The sequence below is a fragment of the Chiloscyllium punctatum genome, chromosome 50 (genome assembly GCF_047496795.1).
Source record: "Chiloscyllium punctatum isolate Juve2018m chromosome 50, sChiPun1.3, whole genome shotgun sequence".
Lineage (NCBI taxonomy): Eukaryota > Metazoa > Chordata > Chondrichthyes > Orectolobiformes > Hemiscylliidae > Chiloscyllium > Chiloscyllium punctatum.
The window spans coordinates 34490023-34507113 of record NC_092788.1 but is presented as its reverse complement, the minus strand read 5'-3'; the positions used below and the strand labels follow the sequence as shown (position 1 = coordinate 34507113).

Sequence of the window (17091 nt, the reverse complement as noted above, 5' to 3'; positions counted from 1 at the left end):
GAGAGTGGGTGTGGCTCTGGGAGAGTGGGTGTGGCTCTGGGAGAGTGAGTGTGGCTCTGGGAGAGTGGGTGTGGCCCTGGGAGAGTGGGTGTGGCTCTGGGAGAGTGGGTGTGACCCTGGGAGAGTGGGTGTGGCCCTGGGGGATTGGGTGTGGCTCTGGGAGAGTGGGTGTGGCCGTGGGAGAGTGGGTGTGGCTCTGGGAGAGTGGGTGTGACCCTGGGAGAGTGAGTGTGGCCCTGGGAGAGCAGGTGTGTCTCTGGGAGAGTGGGTGTGGCCCTGGGAGAATGGGTGTGGCCCTGGGAGAGTGGGTGTGACCCTGGGAGAGTGGGTGTGGCTCTGGGAGAGTGGGTGTGGCCCTGGGAGAGTGGGTGTGGCTCTGGGAGAGTGGGTGTGGCTCTGGGAGAGTGGGTGTGGCCCTGGGAGAGTGGGTGTGGCTCTGGGAGAGTGGGTGTGGCTCTGGGAGAGTTGGTGTGGCTCTGGGAGTGTAGGTGTGGCTCTGGGAGAGTGGGTGTGGCCCTGGGAGAGTGGGTGTGGCTCTGGGAGAGTGGGTGTGGCTCTGGGAGAGTGGGTGTGACCCTGGGAGTGTGGGTGTGGCCCTGGGAGATTGGGTGTGGCTCTGGGAGAGTGGGTGTGTCCCTGGGAGAGTGGGTGTGGCTCTGGGAGAGTGGGTGTGACCCTGGGAGAGTGAGTGTGGCCCTGGGAGAGCAGGTGTGTCTCTGGGAGAGCGGGTATGACTTTGGGAGAGTGGGTGTGACCCTGGGAGAGTGGGTGTGGCTCTGGGAGAGTGGGTGTGGCCCTGGGAGAGTGGGTGTGGCTCTGGGAGAGTGGGTGTGGCCCAGGGAGAGTGAGTGTGACCCTGGGAGAGTGGGTGTGTCCCTGGGAGAGTGGGTGTGGCCCTGGGAGAGTGGGTGTGGCCCTGGGCGAGTGGGTGTGGCTCTGGGAGAGTGGGTGTGACCCTGGGAGAGTGGGTGTGGCCCTGGGAGAGTGGGTGTGACCCTGGGAGAGTGGGTGTGGCCCTGGGAGAGTGGGTGTGGCTCTGGGAGAGTGGGTGTGACCCTGGGAGAGTGGGTGTGTCCCTGGGAGAGTGGGTGTGGCTCTGGGAGAGGTGGTGTGGGGTTTGGGAGAGTGGGTGTGGCTCTGGAAGCGTGGGTGTGGCTCTGGGAGAGTGGGTGTGACTCTGGGAGAGTGTGTGTGGCCCTGGGAGTGTGGGTGTGGCTCTGGGAGAGTGGGTGTGGCTCTGGGAGAGTGGGTTTGATCCTGGGAGAGTGGGTGTGGGGTTTGGGAGAGTGGGTGTGGCTCTGGGAGAGTGGGTGTGGCCCTGGGAGAGTGGGTGTGTCCCTGAGAGAGTGGGTGTGGCCCTGGGAGAGTGGGTGTGACCCTGGGAGAGTGGGTGTGGCTCTGGGAGAGTGGCTGTGGCCCTGGGAGGGTGGGTGTGGCCCTGGGAGGGTGGGTGCGGCCCTGGGAGAGCGGGTGTGGCTCTGGGAGAGTGGGTGTGGCTCTGGGAGAGTGGGTGTGACCCTGGGAGAGCGGGTGTGGCTCTGGGAGAGTGGGTGTGGCTCTGGGAGAGTGGGTGTGGCCCTGGGAGAATGGGTGTGGCCCTGGGAGAGTGGGTGTGGCCCTGGGAGAGTGGGTGTGGCCCTGGGAGAGTGGGTGTGGCTCTGGGAGAGTGGGTGTGACCCTGGGAGAGTGAGTGTGGCTCTGGGAGAGTGGGTGTGGCTCTGGGAGAGTGGGTGTGGCCCTGGGAGAATGGGTGTGGCCCTGGGAAAGTGGGTGTGACCCTGGGAGAGTGGGTGAGGCCCCTGCGAGAGTGGGTGTGGCTCTGCGAGAGTGGGTGTGGCTCTGGGAGAGTGGGTGTGGCTCTGGGAGAGTGGGTGTGGCTCTGGGAGAGTGAGTGTGGCTCTGGGAGAGTGGGTGTGGCTCTGGGAGTGTGGGTGTGGCTCTGGGAGAATGGGTGTGGCCCTGGGAGGGTGGGTGCGGCCCTGGGAGAGCGGGTGTGGCTCTGGGAGAGTGGGTGTGGCTCTGGAGAGTGGGTGTGACCCTGGGAGAGCGGGTGTGGCTCTGGAGAGTGGGTGTGCTCTGGGAGAGTGGGTGTGGCCCTGGGAGAATGGGTGTGGCCCTGGGAGAGTGGGTGTGGCCCTGGGAGAGTGGGTGTGGCCCTGGGAGAGTGGGTGTGGCTCTGGGAGAGTGGGTGTGGCCCTGGGAGAGTGGGTGTGGCCCTGGGAGAGCGGGTGTGGCTCTGGGAGAGCAGGTGTGGCCCTGGGAGAGTGGGTGTGGCTCTGGGAGAGTGGGTGTGGCTCTGGGAGAGTGGGTGTGGCTCTGGGAGAGTGGGTGTGGCTCTGGGAGAGTGAGTGTGGCTCTGGGAGAGTGGGTGTGGCCCTGGGAGAGTGGGTGTGGCTCTGGGAGAGTGGGTGTGACCCTGGGAGAGTGGGTGTGGCCCTGGGGGATTGGGTGTGGCTCTGGGAGAGTGGGTGTGGCCGTGGGAGAGTGGGTGTGGCTCTGGGAGAGTGGGTGTGACCCTGGGAGAGTGAGTGTGGCCCTGGGAGAGCAGGTGTGTCTCTGGGAGAGTGGGTGTGGCCCTGGGAGAATGGGTGTGGCCCTGGGAGAGTGGGTGTGACCCTGGGAGAGTGGGTGTGGCTCTGGGAGAGTGGGTGTGGCCCTGGGAGAGTGGGTGTGGCTCTGGGAGAGTGGGTGTGGCTCTGGGAGAGTGGGTGTGGCCCTGGGAGAGTGGGTGTGGCTCTGGGAGAGTGGGTGTGGCTCTGGGAGAGTTGGTGTGGCTCTGGGAGTGTAGGTGTGGCTCTGGGAGAGTGGGTGTGGCCCTGGGAGAGTGGGTGTGGCTCTGGGAGAGTGGGTGTGGCTCTGGGAGAGTGGGTGTGACCCTGGGAGTGTGGGTGTGGCCCTGGGAGATTGGGTGTGGCTCTGGGAGAGTGGGTGTGTCCCTGGGAGAGTGGGTGTGGCTCTGGGAGAGTGGGTGTGACCCTGGGAGAGTGAGTGTGGCCCTGGGAGAGCAGGTGTGTCTCTGGGAGAGCGGGTATGACTTTGGGAGAGTGGGTGTGACCCTGGGAGAGTGGGTGTGGCTCTGGGAGAGTGGGTGTGGCCCTGGGAGAGTGGGTGTGGCTCTGGGAGAGTGGGTGTGGCCCAGGGAGAGTGAGTGTGACCCTGGGAGAGTGGGTGTGTCCCTGGGAGAGTGGGTGTGGCCCTGGGAGAGTGGGTGTGGCCCTGGGCGAGTGGGTGTGGCTCTGGGAGAGTGGGTGTGACCCTGGGAGAGTGGGTGTGGCCCTGGGAGAGTGGGTGTGACCCTGGGAGAGTGGGTGTGGCCCTGGGAGAGTGGGTGTGGCTCTGGGAGAGTGGGTGTGACCCTGGGAGAGTGGGTGTGTCCCTGGGAGAGTGGGTGTGGCTCTGGGAGAGGTGGTGTGGGGTTTGGGAGAGTGGGTGTGGCTCTGGAAGCGTGGGTGTGGCTCTGGGAGAGTGGGTGTGACTCTGGGAGAGTGTGTGTGGCCCTGGGAGTGTGGGTGTGGCTCTGGGAGAGTGGGTGTGGCTCTGGGAGAGTGGGTTTGATCCTGGGAGAGTGGGTGTGGGGTTTGGGAGAGTGGGTGTGGCTCTGGGAGAGTGGGTGTGGCCCTGGGAGAGTGGGTGTGTCCCTGAGAGAGTGGGTGTGGCCCTGGGAGAGTGGGTGTGACCCTGGGAGAGTGGGTGTGGCTCTGGGAGAGTGGCTGTGGCCCTGGGAGGGTGGGTGTGGCCCTGGGAGGGTGGGTGCGGCCCTGGGAGAGCGGGTGTGGCTCTGGGAGAGTGGGTGTGGCTCTGGGAGAGTGGGTGTGACCCTGGGAGAGCGGGTGTGGCTCTGGGAGAGTGGGTGTGGCTCTGGGAGAGTGGGTGTGGCCCTGGGAGAATGGGTGTGGCCCTGGGAGAGTGGGTGTGGCCCTGGGAGAGTGGGTGTGGCCCTGGGAGAGTGGGTGTGGCTCTGGGAGAGTGGGTGTGACCCTGGGAGAGTGAGTGTGGCTCTGGGAGAGTGGGTGTGGCTCTGGGAGAGTGGGTGTGGCCCTGGGAGAATGGGTGTGGCCCTGGGAAAGTGGGTGTGACCCTGGGAGAGTGGGTGTGGCCCTGCGAGAGTGGGTGTGGCTCTGCGAGAGTGGGTGTGGCTCTGGGAGAGTGGGTGTGGCTCTGGGAGAGTGGGTGTGGCTCTGGGAGAGTGAGTGTGGCTCTGGGAGAGTGGGTGTGGCTCTGGGAGTGTGGGTGTGGCTCTGGGAGAATGGGTGTGGCCCTGGGAGGGTGGGTGCGGCCCTGGGAGAGCGGGTGTGGCTCTGGGAGAGTGGGTGTGGCTCTGGGAGAGTGGGTGTGACCCTGGGAGAGCGGGTGTGGCTCTGGGAGAGTGGGTGTGGCTCTGGGAGAGTGGGTGTGGCCCTGGGAGAATGGGTGTGGCCCTGGGAGAGTGGGTGTGGCCCTGGGAGAGTGGGTGTGGCCCTGGGAGAGTGGGTGTGGCTCTGGGAGAGTGGGTGTGACCCTGGGAGAGTGAGTGTGGCCCTGGGAGAGCAGGTGTGTCTCTGGGAGAGTGGGTGTGGCCCTGGGAGAATGGGTGTGGCCCTGGGAAAGTGGGTGTGACCCTGGGAGAGTGGGTGTGGCCCTGCGAGAGTGGGTGTGGCTCTGCGAGAGTGGGTGTGGCTCTGGGAGAGTGGGTGTGGCTCTGGGAGAGTGGGTGTGGCTCTGGGAGAGTGAGTGTGGCTCTGGGAGAGTGGGTGTGGCTCTGGGAGTGTGGGTGTGGCTCTGGGAGAATGGGTGTGGCTCTGGGAGAGTGAGTGTGGCTCTGGGAGAGTGGGTGTGGCTCTGGGAGTGTGGGTGTGGCTCTGGGAGAATGGGTGTGGCCCTGGGAGAGTGGGTGTGGCTCTGGGAGAGTGGGTGTGGCTCTGGGAGATTGGGTGTGGCTCTGGGAGAGTGGGTGTGTCCCTGGGAGAGTGGGTGTGGCTCTGGGAGAGTGGGTGTGACCCTCGGAGAGTGAGTGTGGCCCTGGGAGAGCAGGTGTGTCTCTGGGAGAGCGGGTATGACTTTGGGAGAGTGGGTGTGACCCTGGGAGAGTGGGTGTGGCTCTGGGAGAGTGGGTGTGGCCCTGGGAGAGTGGGTGTGTCCCTGGGAGAGTGGGTGTGGCCCTGGGAGAGGAGGTGTGGGGTTTGGGAGAGTGGGTGTGGCTCTGGAAGCGTGGGTGTGGCTCTGGGAGAGTGGGTGTGGCTCTGGGAGAGTGGGTGTGGCCCTGGGAGTGTGGGTGTGGCTCTGGGAGAGTGGGTGTGGCTCTGGGAGAGTGGGTGTGATCCTGGGAGAGTGGGTGTGGCTCTGGGAGAGTGGGTGTGGCCCTGGGAGAGTGGGTGTGTCCCTGAGAGAGTGGGTGTGGCCCTGGGAGAATGGGTGTCACCCTGGGAGAGTGGGTGTGGCTCTGGGAGAGTGGGTGTGACTCTGGGAGAGTGGGTGTGGCCCTGGGAGTGTGGGTGTGGCTCTGGGAGAGTGGGTGTGGCCCCGGGAGGGTGGGTGTGGCCCTGGGAGAGCGGGTGTGGCTCTGGGAGAGTGGGTGTGGCTCTGGGAGAGTGGGTGTGGCCCTGGGAGAGTGGGTGTGGCCCTGGGAGAGTGGATGTGACCCTGGGAGAGTGGGTGTGACCCTGGGAGAGTGGGTGTGTCCCTGGGAGAGTGGGTGTGGCCCTGGGAGAGTGGGTGTGACCCAGGGAGAGTGGGTGTGGCCCTGGGAGAGTGAGTGTGACCCTGGGAGAGTGAGTGTGACCCTGGGAGAGTGGGTGTGGCCCTGGGAGAGTGAGCATTGCCCTTGGAGTCTGGGAGAAGGAATATGGGTTTGGGACTGATGCCTGTGGACTGGACTTCAATGAGAGGGGCCTGTTACAGCAGGTAGAGGCCTGGGAGAGCTGGTAGAGGCCTCAGCTGGAGGTGCGGACAGGGAGTGGGACTAGTATCTGGCCACAATAAGGTGAACTCTCCGGAAACAGCGGCCCACGCTGGTACAGAACGGGCTGACAATGATGTCCGTCAGGATGTGGCAGACCTCCTGGCAGGTAGGCCGGCAGAGGCGACAGATCCTCACACAAGGCACCAGGCACCTAGAAACAGGAGAGAGACAGGATCATCGGCACGTACATCCACTCCAGCTTGACAACTTCTGACACATCCATCAATCCCACATCACCATCACACCTCCCCACCTTCCCAACTCCCAATCGCCAACCGAGACACACTCTCAATTTCCAACACAATTTCCTCCCTGCACTGTGAGGCCTCAGGCCTGATCTCCCTGCACCGTGAGGCCTGGGGCCTGGTCTCCCTGCACCGTGAGGCCTCGGGCCTCGTGTCCCTGCACTGTGAGGCCTCGGGCCTGGTCTCCCTGCACCATGTGGCCTCGGGCCTAGTCTCCCTGCCCCGTGAAGCCTCGGGCCTGGTCTCCCAGCATCGTGAGGCCTGGGGCCTGGTCTCCCTGCATCGTGAGGCATGGGGCCTGGACTCCCTGCATCGTGAGGCCTGGGGCATGGTCTCTCTGCATCGTGAGGCCTCAGGCCTGGTCATCCTGTCCCGTGAGGCCTCAGGCCTGGGCTCCCTCCACTGTGAGGTCTTGTGCCTGGACTCCCTGTACTGTGAGGCCTCGGGTCTGGTCTCCCTGCCCCGTGAGGCCTTGGGTCTGGTCTACTTTCCCTGTGAGGCCTGGGCCTGGTCTCCCTGCCCCGTGAGGCCTCGGGCCTGGTCTCCCTGCCCCGTGAGGCCTGGGGCCTGGTCTCCCTGCCCCATGAGGCCTGGGGCTTGGTCTCCCTGCCCTGTGAGGCCTCGGGCCTGGTCTCCCTGCATCATGAGCCCTCGGGCCTAGTCTCCCTGCCCCGTGAGGCCTCGGGCCTGGTCTACCTGCACCGTGTGGCCTCGGGCCTGGTCTCCCTGCATCATGAGCCCTCGGGCCTAGTCTCCCTGCATCATGAGCCCTCGGGCCTATTCTCCCTGCCCCGTGAGGCCTCGGGCCTGGTCTCCCTGCACCCTGAGGCCTCAGGCCTGGTCTCCCTGCATCATGAGCCCTCGGGCCTATTCTCCCTGCCCCGTGAGGCCTCGGGCCTGGTCTCCCTGCACCGTGTGGCCTCGGGCCTGGTCTCCCTGCATCATGAGCCCTCGGGCCTAGTCTCCCTGCCCCGTGAGGCCTCGGGCCTGGTCTCCCTGCCCCGTGAGGCCTCGGGCCTGGTCTCCCTGCCCCGTGAGGCCTCGGGCCTGATCTCCCTGCTCCGTGAGGCCTCGGGCCTGGTCTCCCTGCATCGTTTGGCCTTGGGCCTGGTCTCCCTGCACCGTGAGATCTTGGGCCTGGTCTCATTGCCCTGTGAGGCCTCGGGCCTGGTCTCGCTGCCCTGTGAGGCCTCGGGCCTGGGCTCCCGGCACTGTGAGGCCTCGGGCCTGGTCTCCCTGCACCGTGAGGTCTCGAGCCTGGTCTCACTGCCCTGTGAGGCCTTGGGCCTGGTCTACCTGCCCTGTGAGGCCTCGGGCCTGGTCTACCTGCCCTGTGAGGCCTCGGGCCTGGTCTCCTCGCACTGTGAGGCCTCAGGCCTGGATTCCCTGAACTGTGAGGCCTCAGGCCTGGTCTACCTGACCTGTGAGGCCTCGGGCCTGGTCTCACTGCCCTGTGAGGCCTCGGGCCTGGTCTACCTGCCCTGTGAGGCCTCGGGCCTGGTCTCCACACACTGTGAAGCCTCGGGCCTGGATTCCCTGCACTTTAGGCCTCAGGCCTGGTCTACTTGATCCGTGAGGCCTCGGGCCTGGACCCCCTGCACCGTGAGGCCTCAGGCATGGTCTACTTGATCCGTGAGGCCTCGGGCCTGGACTCCCTGCACCGTGAGGCCTCAGGCCTGGTCTACATGACCCGTGAGGCCTCGGGCCTGGACTCCATGCCCCGTAAGGCCTCAGGCCTTGTCTCCCTGCCCCGTGAGGCCTTGGGCCTGGTCTACCTGTCCCGTGTGAGGCCTCGGGCCTGGTCTACCTGTCCTTTGAGGCCTCGGGCCTGGTCTCCACGCACTGTGAGGCCTCGGGCCTGGATTCCCTGCACTTTAGGCCTCAGGCCTGGTCTACTTGATCCGTGAGGCCTCAGGCCTGGTCTACATGACCCGTGAGGCCTCGGGCCTGGACTCCATGCCCCGTAAGGCCTCAGGCCTTGTCTCCCTGCCCCGTGAGGCCTCGGGCCTGGTCTACCTGCCCCGTGTCAGGCCTCGGGCCCGGTCTCCCTGGGGACAAATACTCACCATATGCGTAGACAAGTGACGAAGGAGAAGAGGCAGCCGGTGAGAATGGAAGCGGGGATTGCACAGAGCAGAGAGATGATCCGATAACTCCACAGTTTGCAGACCTCGAAGCTAACGTTACTCCAGGCCCAGACCCTGTCGAAACTGTGAGTGGTGGAAGGTTCAGCAATAATCTCTGGGAAATCCACCTGTAACAAGGGTGGAGAGACTTCAGGCTCTTCAGTGAAGGCTCCATGCATGTCCTTTCACCCTCTCTCCCTCTCCACTTCGTTCCCCAGTCATCCTTCTTGTCCTTGGCATTTATTCCTCCCTCCCTGAGCCACTCCCTCTGCCCTTCCCTCTCTCTCTCTCGCTTCCCCATGTTCTGGGTCAGGAACATCCTTGGTCAGAATCAGTTGGAATCTCACAGCACCCCATGTGTGACCCACACAGATCTCGAAGGGTGATCCCACAGCGATCTCCTGACATGATTCCACACAGATCCCCAACTGTGATTTCATTGATCACATGCGTGATCTCACATGGATCCCCGGTTTAATCTGACAACGTGGATCTCCAGGTTTGATCCCACACAGGTGCCCAGGGTGATCCCACACAGATTGCCACGTGTGATTCTCACAATGCTCCAGATGTGATCCCACACAGATCCCCTGGAGTGACCCCGTACAGATCCCCTGGAGTGATCCCACACAGATCCCCTGGAGTGATCCCACACAGATCCCCTGGAGTGATCCCGTACAGATCCCCTGGAGTGATCCCACACAGATCCCCTGGAGTGATCCCACACAGATCCCCTGGAGTGATCCCACACAGATGCCCTGGAGTGATCCCGTATAGATCCCCTGGGGCGATCCCACACAGATCCCCTTGAGTGATCCCACACAGATCCCCTGGGGCGATCTTACACAGATCCCCTGGAATGATCCCACACAGATCCCCATAGGGCGATCTCACACAGATCCCCTGGAGTGATCCCACACAGATTCCCTGGAGTGATCCCAGACAGATCCCCTGGAGTGATCCCACACAGATCGCCTGGGACGATCCCACACAGATCCCCTGGAGTGATCCCACACAGATTCCCTGGAGTGATCCCAGACAGATCCCCTGGAGTGATCCCACACAGATCCCCTGGAGTGATCCCACACAGATCCCCTGGGGTGATCCCACACAGATCCCCTGGAGTGATCCCACACAGATCCCCTGGAGTGATCCCACACAGATCCCCTGGGGTGATCCCACACAGATCCCCTGGAGTGATCCCACACAGATCCCCTGGAGTGATCCCACACAGATCCCCTGGGGTGATCCCACACAGATCCCCTGGAGTGATCCCACACATCCCCTGGAGTGATCCCGTACAGATCCCCTGGGGCGAGCCCACACAGATCCCATGGGGTGATCCCACACAGATCCCCTGGAGTGATCCCGTACAGATCCCCTGGAGTGATCCCGTACAGATCCCCTGGGGCGAGCCCACACAGATCCCCTGGGGTGATCCCACACAGATCCCCTGGAGTGATCCCGTACAGATCCCCTGGAGTGATCCCACACATCCCCTGGAGTGATCCCGTACAGATCCCCTGGGGCGAGCCCACACAGATCCCATGGGGTGATCCCACACAGATCCCCTGGAGTGATCCCGTACAGATCCCCTGGAGTGATCCCACACAGATCCCCTGGGGTGGTCTTACACAGATCCCCTGGAGTGATCCCACACAGATCCCCTGGGGTGGTCTTACACAGATCCCCTGGAATGATCCCACACAGATCCCCTGGAGTGATCCCACACAGATCCCCTGGAATGATCCCATACAGATCCCCTGGGGCGATCTCACACAGATCCCCCGGAGTGATCCCACACAGATCCCCAGGAGTGATCCCACACAGATCCCCTGGAGTGATCCCACACATCCCCTGGAGTGATCCTGTACAGATCCCCTGGGGCGAGCCCACACAGATTCCCTGGGGTGATCCCACACAGATCCCCTGGAGTGATCCCGTACAGATCCCCTGGAGTGATCCCACACAGATCCCCTGGGGCGGTCTTACACAGATCCCCTGGAATGATCCCACACAGATCCCCTGGGGTGATCTTACACAGATCCCCTGGAATGATCCCATACAGATCCCCTGTGGCGATCTCACACAGATCCCCCGGAGTGATCCCACACAGATTCCCTGGAGTGATCCCAACAGATTCCCTGGAGTGATCCCACACAGATCCCCAGGAGTGATCCCACACAGATCCCCTGGGGTGATCCCACACAGATCCCCTGGGGTGATCCCACACAGATCCCCTGGGACGATCCCACACAGATGCCCTGGGGCGATCCCACACAGATCCCCTGGGCGATCCCACACAGATCCCCTGGGGCGATCCCACACTGATTCCCTGGAGTGATCCCACACAGATCCCCTGGGGCGATCCCACACAGATCCCCAGGGGTGATCCCACACAGATCCCCTGGAGTGATCCCATACAGATCCCCTGGGGCGAGCCCACACAGATCCCCTGGGGCGATCCCACACAGATCCCCTGGGGTGATCCCGTACAGATCCCCTGGAGTGATCCCGTACAGATCCCCTGGAGTGATCCCGTACAGATCCCCTGGGGCGAGCCCACACAGATCCCCTGGGGTGATCCCACACAGATCCCCTGGAGTGATCCCGTACAGATCCCCTGGAGTGATCCCACACATCCCCTGGAGTGATCCCGTACAGATCCCCTGGGGCGAGCCCACACAGATCCCATGGGGTGATCCCACACAGATCCCCTGGAGTGATCCCGTACAGATCCCCTGGAGTGATCCCACACAGATCCCCTGGGGTGGTCTTACACAGATCCCCTGGAATGATCCCACACAGATCCCCTGGGGTGATCTTACACAGATCCCCTGGAATGATCCCATACAGATCCCCTGGGGCGATCTCACACAGATCCCCCGGAGTGATCCCACACAGATCCCCTGGAGTGATCCCACACAGATCCCCTGGGGTGATCCCACACAGATCCCCTGGAGTGATCCCACACATCCCCTGGAGTGATCCTGTACAGATCCCCTGGGGCGAGCCCACACAGATTCCCTGGGGTGATCCCACACAGATCCCCTGGAGTGATCCCGTACAGATCCCCTGGAGTGATCCCACACAGATCCCCTGGGGCGGTCTTACACAGATCCCCTGGAATGATCCCACACAGATCCCCTGGGGTGATCTTACACAGATCCCCTGGAATGATCCCATACAGATCCCCTGTGGCGATCTCACACAGATCACCCGGAGTGATCCCACACAGATTCCCTGGAGTGATCCCAACAGATTCCCTGGAGTGATCCCACACAGATCCCCAGGAGTGATCCCACACAGATCCCCTGGGGTGATCCCACACAGATCCCCTGGGACGATCCCACACAGACGCCCTGGGGCGATCCCACACAGATCCCCTGGGCGATCCCACACAGATCCCCTGGGGCGATCCCACACTGATTCCCTGGAGTGATCCCACACAGATCCCCTGGGGCGATCCCACACAGATCCCCAGGGGTGATCCCACACAGATCCCCTGGGGTGATCCCACACAGATCCCCTGGAGTGATCCCATACAGATCCCCTGGGGCGATCCCGCACAGATCCCCTGGAGTGATCCTGTACAGATCCCCTGGGGCGATCCCACACAGATCCCCTGGAGTGATCCCACACAGATTCCCTGGGGCGATCCCACACAGATCCCCTGGGGCGATCCCACACAGATCCCCTGGAGTGATCCCGTACAGATCCCCTGGGGCGATCCCACACAGATCCCTTGGGGTGATCCCACACAGATCCCCTGGGGTGATCCCACACAGATCCCCTGGGACGATCCCACATAGATCCCCTGGGGTGATCCCACACAGATCCCCTGGGGTGATCCCACACAGATCCCCTGTAGCGATCCCACTCTGATCCCCTGGGGCGATCCCGTACAGATCCCCTGGGATGATCCCGCACAGATCCCCTGGAGTGATCCCACACAGATCCCCTGGGGTGATCCCACACAGATTCCCTGGGGTGATCCCACCCAGATCCCCTGGGGCGATCCCACACAGATCCCCTGGGGTGATCCCACACAGATCCCCTGGGGTGATCCCACACAGATTCCCTGGGGCGATCCCACACAGAAACCCTGGGGCGATCTTACACAGAACCCCTGGGCGATTCCCACATAGATCCCTGGGTGTGATCCCACACAGAACCCCTGGGCGATTCCCACATAGATCCCTGGGTGTGATCCCACACAGAACCCACATAAGGTTGAGGAAACAAGGTTCAGACAGAGCAGTGGAGGGATACAGGATAGCCAGAAGGGACCTGAAGAAAGGGATTAGGAGAGCTAAGAGAGGGCATGAAAAATCCCTGGCGGATAGGATCAAGGATAACCCCAAGGCATTCTATGCGTATGTGAGAAACCTGAGAATGACGAGAACGAGGGTAGGTCCGATCAAGGACAGTGGTGGGAGACTGTGTATTGAGTCGGAAGAGATAGGAGAGGTCTTGAACAAGTACTTCTCTTCAGTATTTACGAACGAGAGGGACTGTATTGTTGAAGAGGAGAGTGTGAAACGGACTGATAAGCTAGAAGAGATATCTGTTAGGAAGGAAGATGTGTTGGACATTTTGAACAACTTGAGGATAGACAAGTCCCCCGGGCCTGACGGGATATATCCTAGGATTATGTGGGAAGCAAGAGAGGAAATTGCAGTACCGTTGGCAATGATCTTCTCGTCTTCACTGGCAACGGGGGTGGTACCAGGGGACTGGAGAGTAGCGAATGTTGTGCCCCTGTTCAAAAAAGGGAATAGGGATAACCCCGGGAATTACAGGCCAGTTAGTCTTACTTCTGTGGTAGGCAAAGTAATGGAAAGGGTACTGAGGGATAGGATTTACGAGTATCTGGAACGGCACTGCTTGATTAGGGACAGCCAGCACGGATTTGTGAAGGGTAGGTCTTGCCTTACAAGTCTTATTGAATTCTTCGAGGAGGTGACCAAGCATGTGGATGAGGGTAGAGCAGTGGATGTAGTGTACATGGATTTTAGTAAGGCATTTGATAAGGTTCCCCATGGTAGGCTTATGCGGAAAGTCAGGAGGCATGGGATAGAGGGAAATTTGGCCAATTGGATAGAAAACTGGCTAACCGGTCGAAGTCAGAGAGTGGTAGTAGATGGTAAATATTCAGCATGGAGTCCAGTTACAAGTGGAGTTCCGCAGGGATCAGTTCTGGGTCCTCTGCTGTTTGTAATTTTTATTAATGACTTAGATGAGGGAGTCGAAGGGTGGGTCAGTAAATTTGCAGATGATACGAAGATAGGTGGAGTTGTGGACAGTGAGGAGGGCTGTTGTCGGCTGCAGAGGGACTTAGATATGATGCAGAGCTGGGCTGAGGAGTGGCAGATGGAGTTCAACCCTGCCAAGTGTGAAGTTGTCCATTTTGGAAGAACAAATAAGAATGCGGAATACAGGGTTAATGGGAGGGTTCTTGGTCAGGTGGAGGAACAGAGGGATCTTGGGGTCTATGTACATAGATCTTTGAAGGTTGCCACTCAGGTGGATAGAGTTTGTAAGAAGGCCTATGGAGTATTATCGTTCATTAGCAGAGGGATTGAATTCAAGAGTCGTGAGGTGATGTTGCAGCTGTACAGGACTTTGGTTAGGCCACATTTGGAGTACTGTGTGCAGTTCTGGTCGCCTCACTTTAGGAAAGATGTGGAAGCTTTGGAGAGGGTGCAGAGAAGATTTACCAGAATGTTGCCTGGAATGGAGTGTAGGTCGTACGAGGATAGGTTGAGAGTTCTCGGCCTTTTCTCGTTGGAACGGCGAAGGATGAGGGGTGACTTGATAGAGGTTTATAAGATGATCAGAGGAATAGATAGAGTAGACAGTCAGAAACTTTTTCCCCGGGTACAACAGAGTGTTACAAGGGGACATAAATTTAAGGTGAAGGGTGGAAGGTATAGGGGAGATGTCAGGGGTGGGTTCTTCACCCAGAGAGTGGTGGGGGCATGGAATGCGCTGCCCGTGGGAGTGGTAGAGTCAGATTCATTGGCGACCTTTAAGCGGCATTTGGATAGGTACATGGATGGGTGCTTAATCTAGGATAGAAGTTCGGCACAACATCGTGGGCCGAAGGGCCTGTTCTGTGCTGTATTGTTCTATGTTCTATGTTCTAGAACCCCTGGGCGATTCCCACATAGATCCCTGGGTGTGATCCCACACAGATCCCCTGGGCGATTCCCACATAGATCCCTGGGTGTGATCCCACACAGATCCCCTGGGGTGATCCCACATGGATCCGTGGGTGTGATCCCACACAGATCCCCCGGGGGATTCCCACATAGATCCCTGGGTGTGATCCCACACAGATCCCCTGGGGTGATCCCACATAGATCCGTGGGTGTGATCCCACACAGATCCCCCGGGGGATTCCCACATAGATCCGTGGGTGTGATCCCACACAGATCCCCCGGGGGATTCCCACATAGATCCCTGGGTGTGATCCCACACAGATCCCCTGGGATGATCCCACATAGATCCCTGGGTGTGATCCCACACAGATCCCCTGGGATGATCCCACATAGATCCCTGGGTGTGATCCCGCAGATCGGCAGGTGTGATTCCCACGTCGATCCCGATTCCACCGCCCGATTCTACCCCACCAGTTACAGGCTCCCTCAGGCGTTCAGCTGTTTTTCCCACACCCCCACCTCTGAAGCCTCCAGCCTGAATCCTCACCCACCCCCACCCTACCCCAGAGGGCGGGGTTTGGAGAAGGAGAGCGGGTACCTTGAGGTGCTGATTCATCCCGGTGGGGTCTCTGTCCTCTTTGTCTGAGGAGCCAGTGTGCTGGGGATGTTCCGGTCTCAGTTCCCTCCCGCCCTCAGGCTCTGGGGTTTGACCTTCCAGGTTGACCGTTGTATAATCCTCGGCCTTCATGGTTCAGAACGTGCCCTCACTACGCTGCGCAAGGGGCAGAGGGCAAACAGAGGGAGCACCAGAGCGTGGATCTCTGATGTTTAAGTCCAACTTGGGCCTTGCCTTTCAGCTGACTTGCTCCCACACGCTCTCTCTCTCTCTCTCTCTCTCTCTCTTTGGAATGGACCCTGTTCTATTCTGAGAGACCAATTCAATCCTTCCCAACATTTCGCTGACACAGAGGGGCCCAGGATTTGAAACAAATTAAAGGGACTCAAGCATTTCACTCCTGAAGCCTGACAAGGAATCAGTCGTATAATTGTGGGGAAACAGGTGCAGGAGTGAGGCCATTCAGCCCCTCAAGCCTGATCAATAGGATCATGGCTGATTATCTAACCCTGCCCCCTCATATCCGCTTTCTCCCTTGTATCCAACTCCGTCTCGGAAATGTCCAATGTTCCAGCCCCCCGACCACAGAGAATCCCACAGGCTCCCTCCCCCCCACTCTCTGGGTGAAGATGTTTCTCCCCATCTCAGTCCCACCCTGTCTCCTTTAGCCCCCCTGGGTCTGAGGTGATGAGGAACAACCTTCCTGCGCTGCCAACCACTCCCCCGTCTAGTCCTGTTTGAATTGGATCGGTTTTGATCAGATTCCCCCTCCTCGTCCTTCTAACTCCAGTGAATATAATCCCTAACTGATCCAGTCTCTCTCCCTGTGGTCTCTCCCATGAAACAGCCTTTCCTCTGGAGCCAGAACGATCTTCCCTCAGATACAGAAAACCCCCGACACTGTCCCCACAATGCTCTGGGAGCGGTGGTCTTTTCCCTGTACAATCAATCACAGTGGGACATCCCTCGCTCCCGGGCTCCAAGACTCTCCTAATGGAGTCCAGTGCTTCCGTGAGCCTTCCTCGCCCTCAGTAATGTTTACGTTCTGCGAGGGGTGTGTGTGAGGAACACCCGCCCTCCATCGTAACGACCAACCGCAGCCCCTTTCCCAATCTCTCGCTGATCGGATAATCACCTACCTTCCTGTATATCACCACCCACTGACCGACATGAAACTGCATCTGCCCTGCGTTTGCCCACTCTCTCAACCTATCCAAACCCCACTTTAGGTCATCCTCCCTGACACCCTCACCCTCTAAACATGGAAACGTTACATGTACTTCACTCATGAACATCATTAATAAATTACTGTCAATAGCCAGGTCCCAGCACTCAGGACTGTGGTACCCCCCTAGTCGCTACCTGCCACTCAGAAAAAAGACCCGCTCTTTCCCAACTCTTTGTTCGCTGTCTGCCAACAGGCGTTCTGTCCAACTCGATACCCACCATAGGCCCTCTCTCCCCATGTGCTCAAATTTTACACCATGTGGACTGTAAGTGGGACATTATTGAGAGTCTTCTGGAAGTTCAAATTAACAACATCCGCTGGTTCCCCCTCATCCAGACTACTGCTCACATTCTCAAAAAACACCTCCCTGTCTCCGCCCCCTCCTCCAGCACCCTACACCCCCTCCCTATCCCCGTCCCCTCCTCCAGCCCCTACACCCCCTCCCTATCTCCGCCCCCTCCTCCAGCACCCTACACCCCCTCCCTATCTCTGTCCCCTCCTCCAGCCCCCTACACCCCCTCCCTATCCCCGTCCCCTCCTCCAGCCCCCTACACCCCCTCCCTATCCCCGTCCCCTCCTCCAGCCCCTACACCCCCCCATCTCCATCCCCTCCACCACCCCCTCCACCCCCTCCCTATCCCTGACCCTCCTCCAGCCCCTCCACCCCCTCCCTATCCCTGTCCCCTCCTCCAGCCCCTATACCCCCTCCCTATCTCTGTCGGTTTTTCTGAGATCTCTGTGCTCCTCCGATCCCGGTGTCTTGCATTTCCCCCG

At 60.5% G+C, this 17091-nt stretch overlaps 1 protein-coding gene across 1 annotated transcript; it reads right to left on the bottom strand.

Moving 5' to 3' along the window:
• Positions 1–5804: 5804 nt before the first annotated feature.
• Positions 5805–15342, bottom strand: LOC140469999 (caveolin-2-like). The gene is made up of 3 exons (XM_072566465.1): positions 15072–15342; positions 8250–8437; positions 5805–6089 (listed from the first exon to the last, which is right to left on the bottom strand). The coding sequence occupies exons 1-3, from the start codon at positions 15219–15221 to the stop codon at positions 5939–5941; spliced, it is 489 nt and encodes a 162-aa protein (XP_072422566.1). The 5' UTR covers positions 15222–15342; the 3' UTR covers positions 5805–5938.
• Between the last annotated feature and the right edge of the window lie 1749 nt (positions 15343–17091).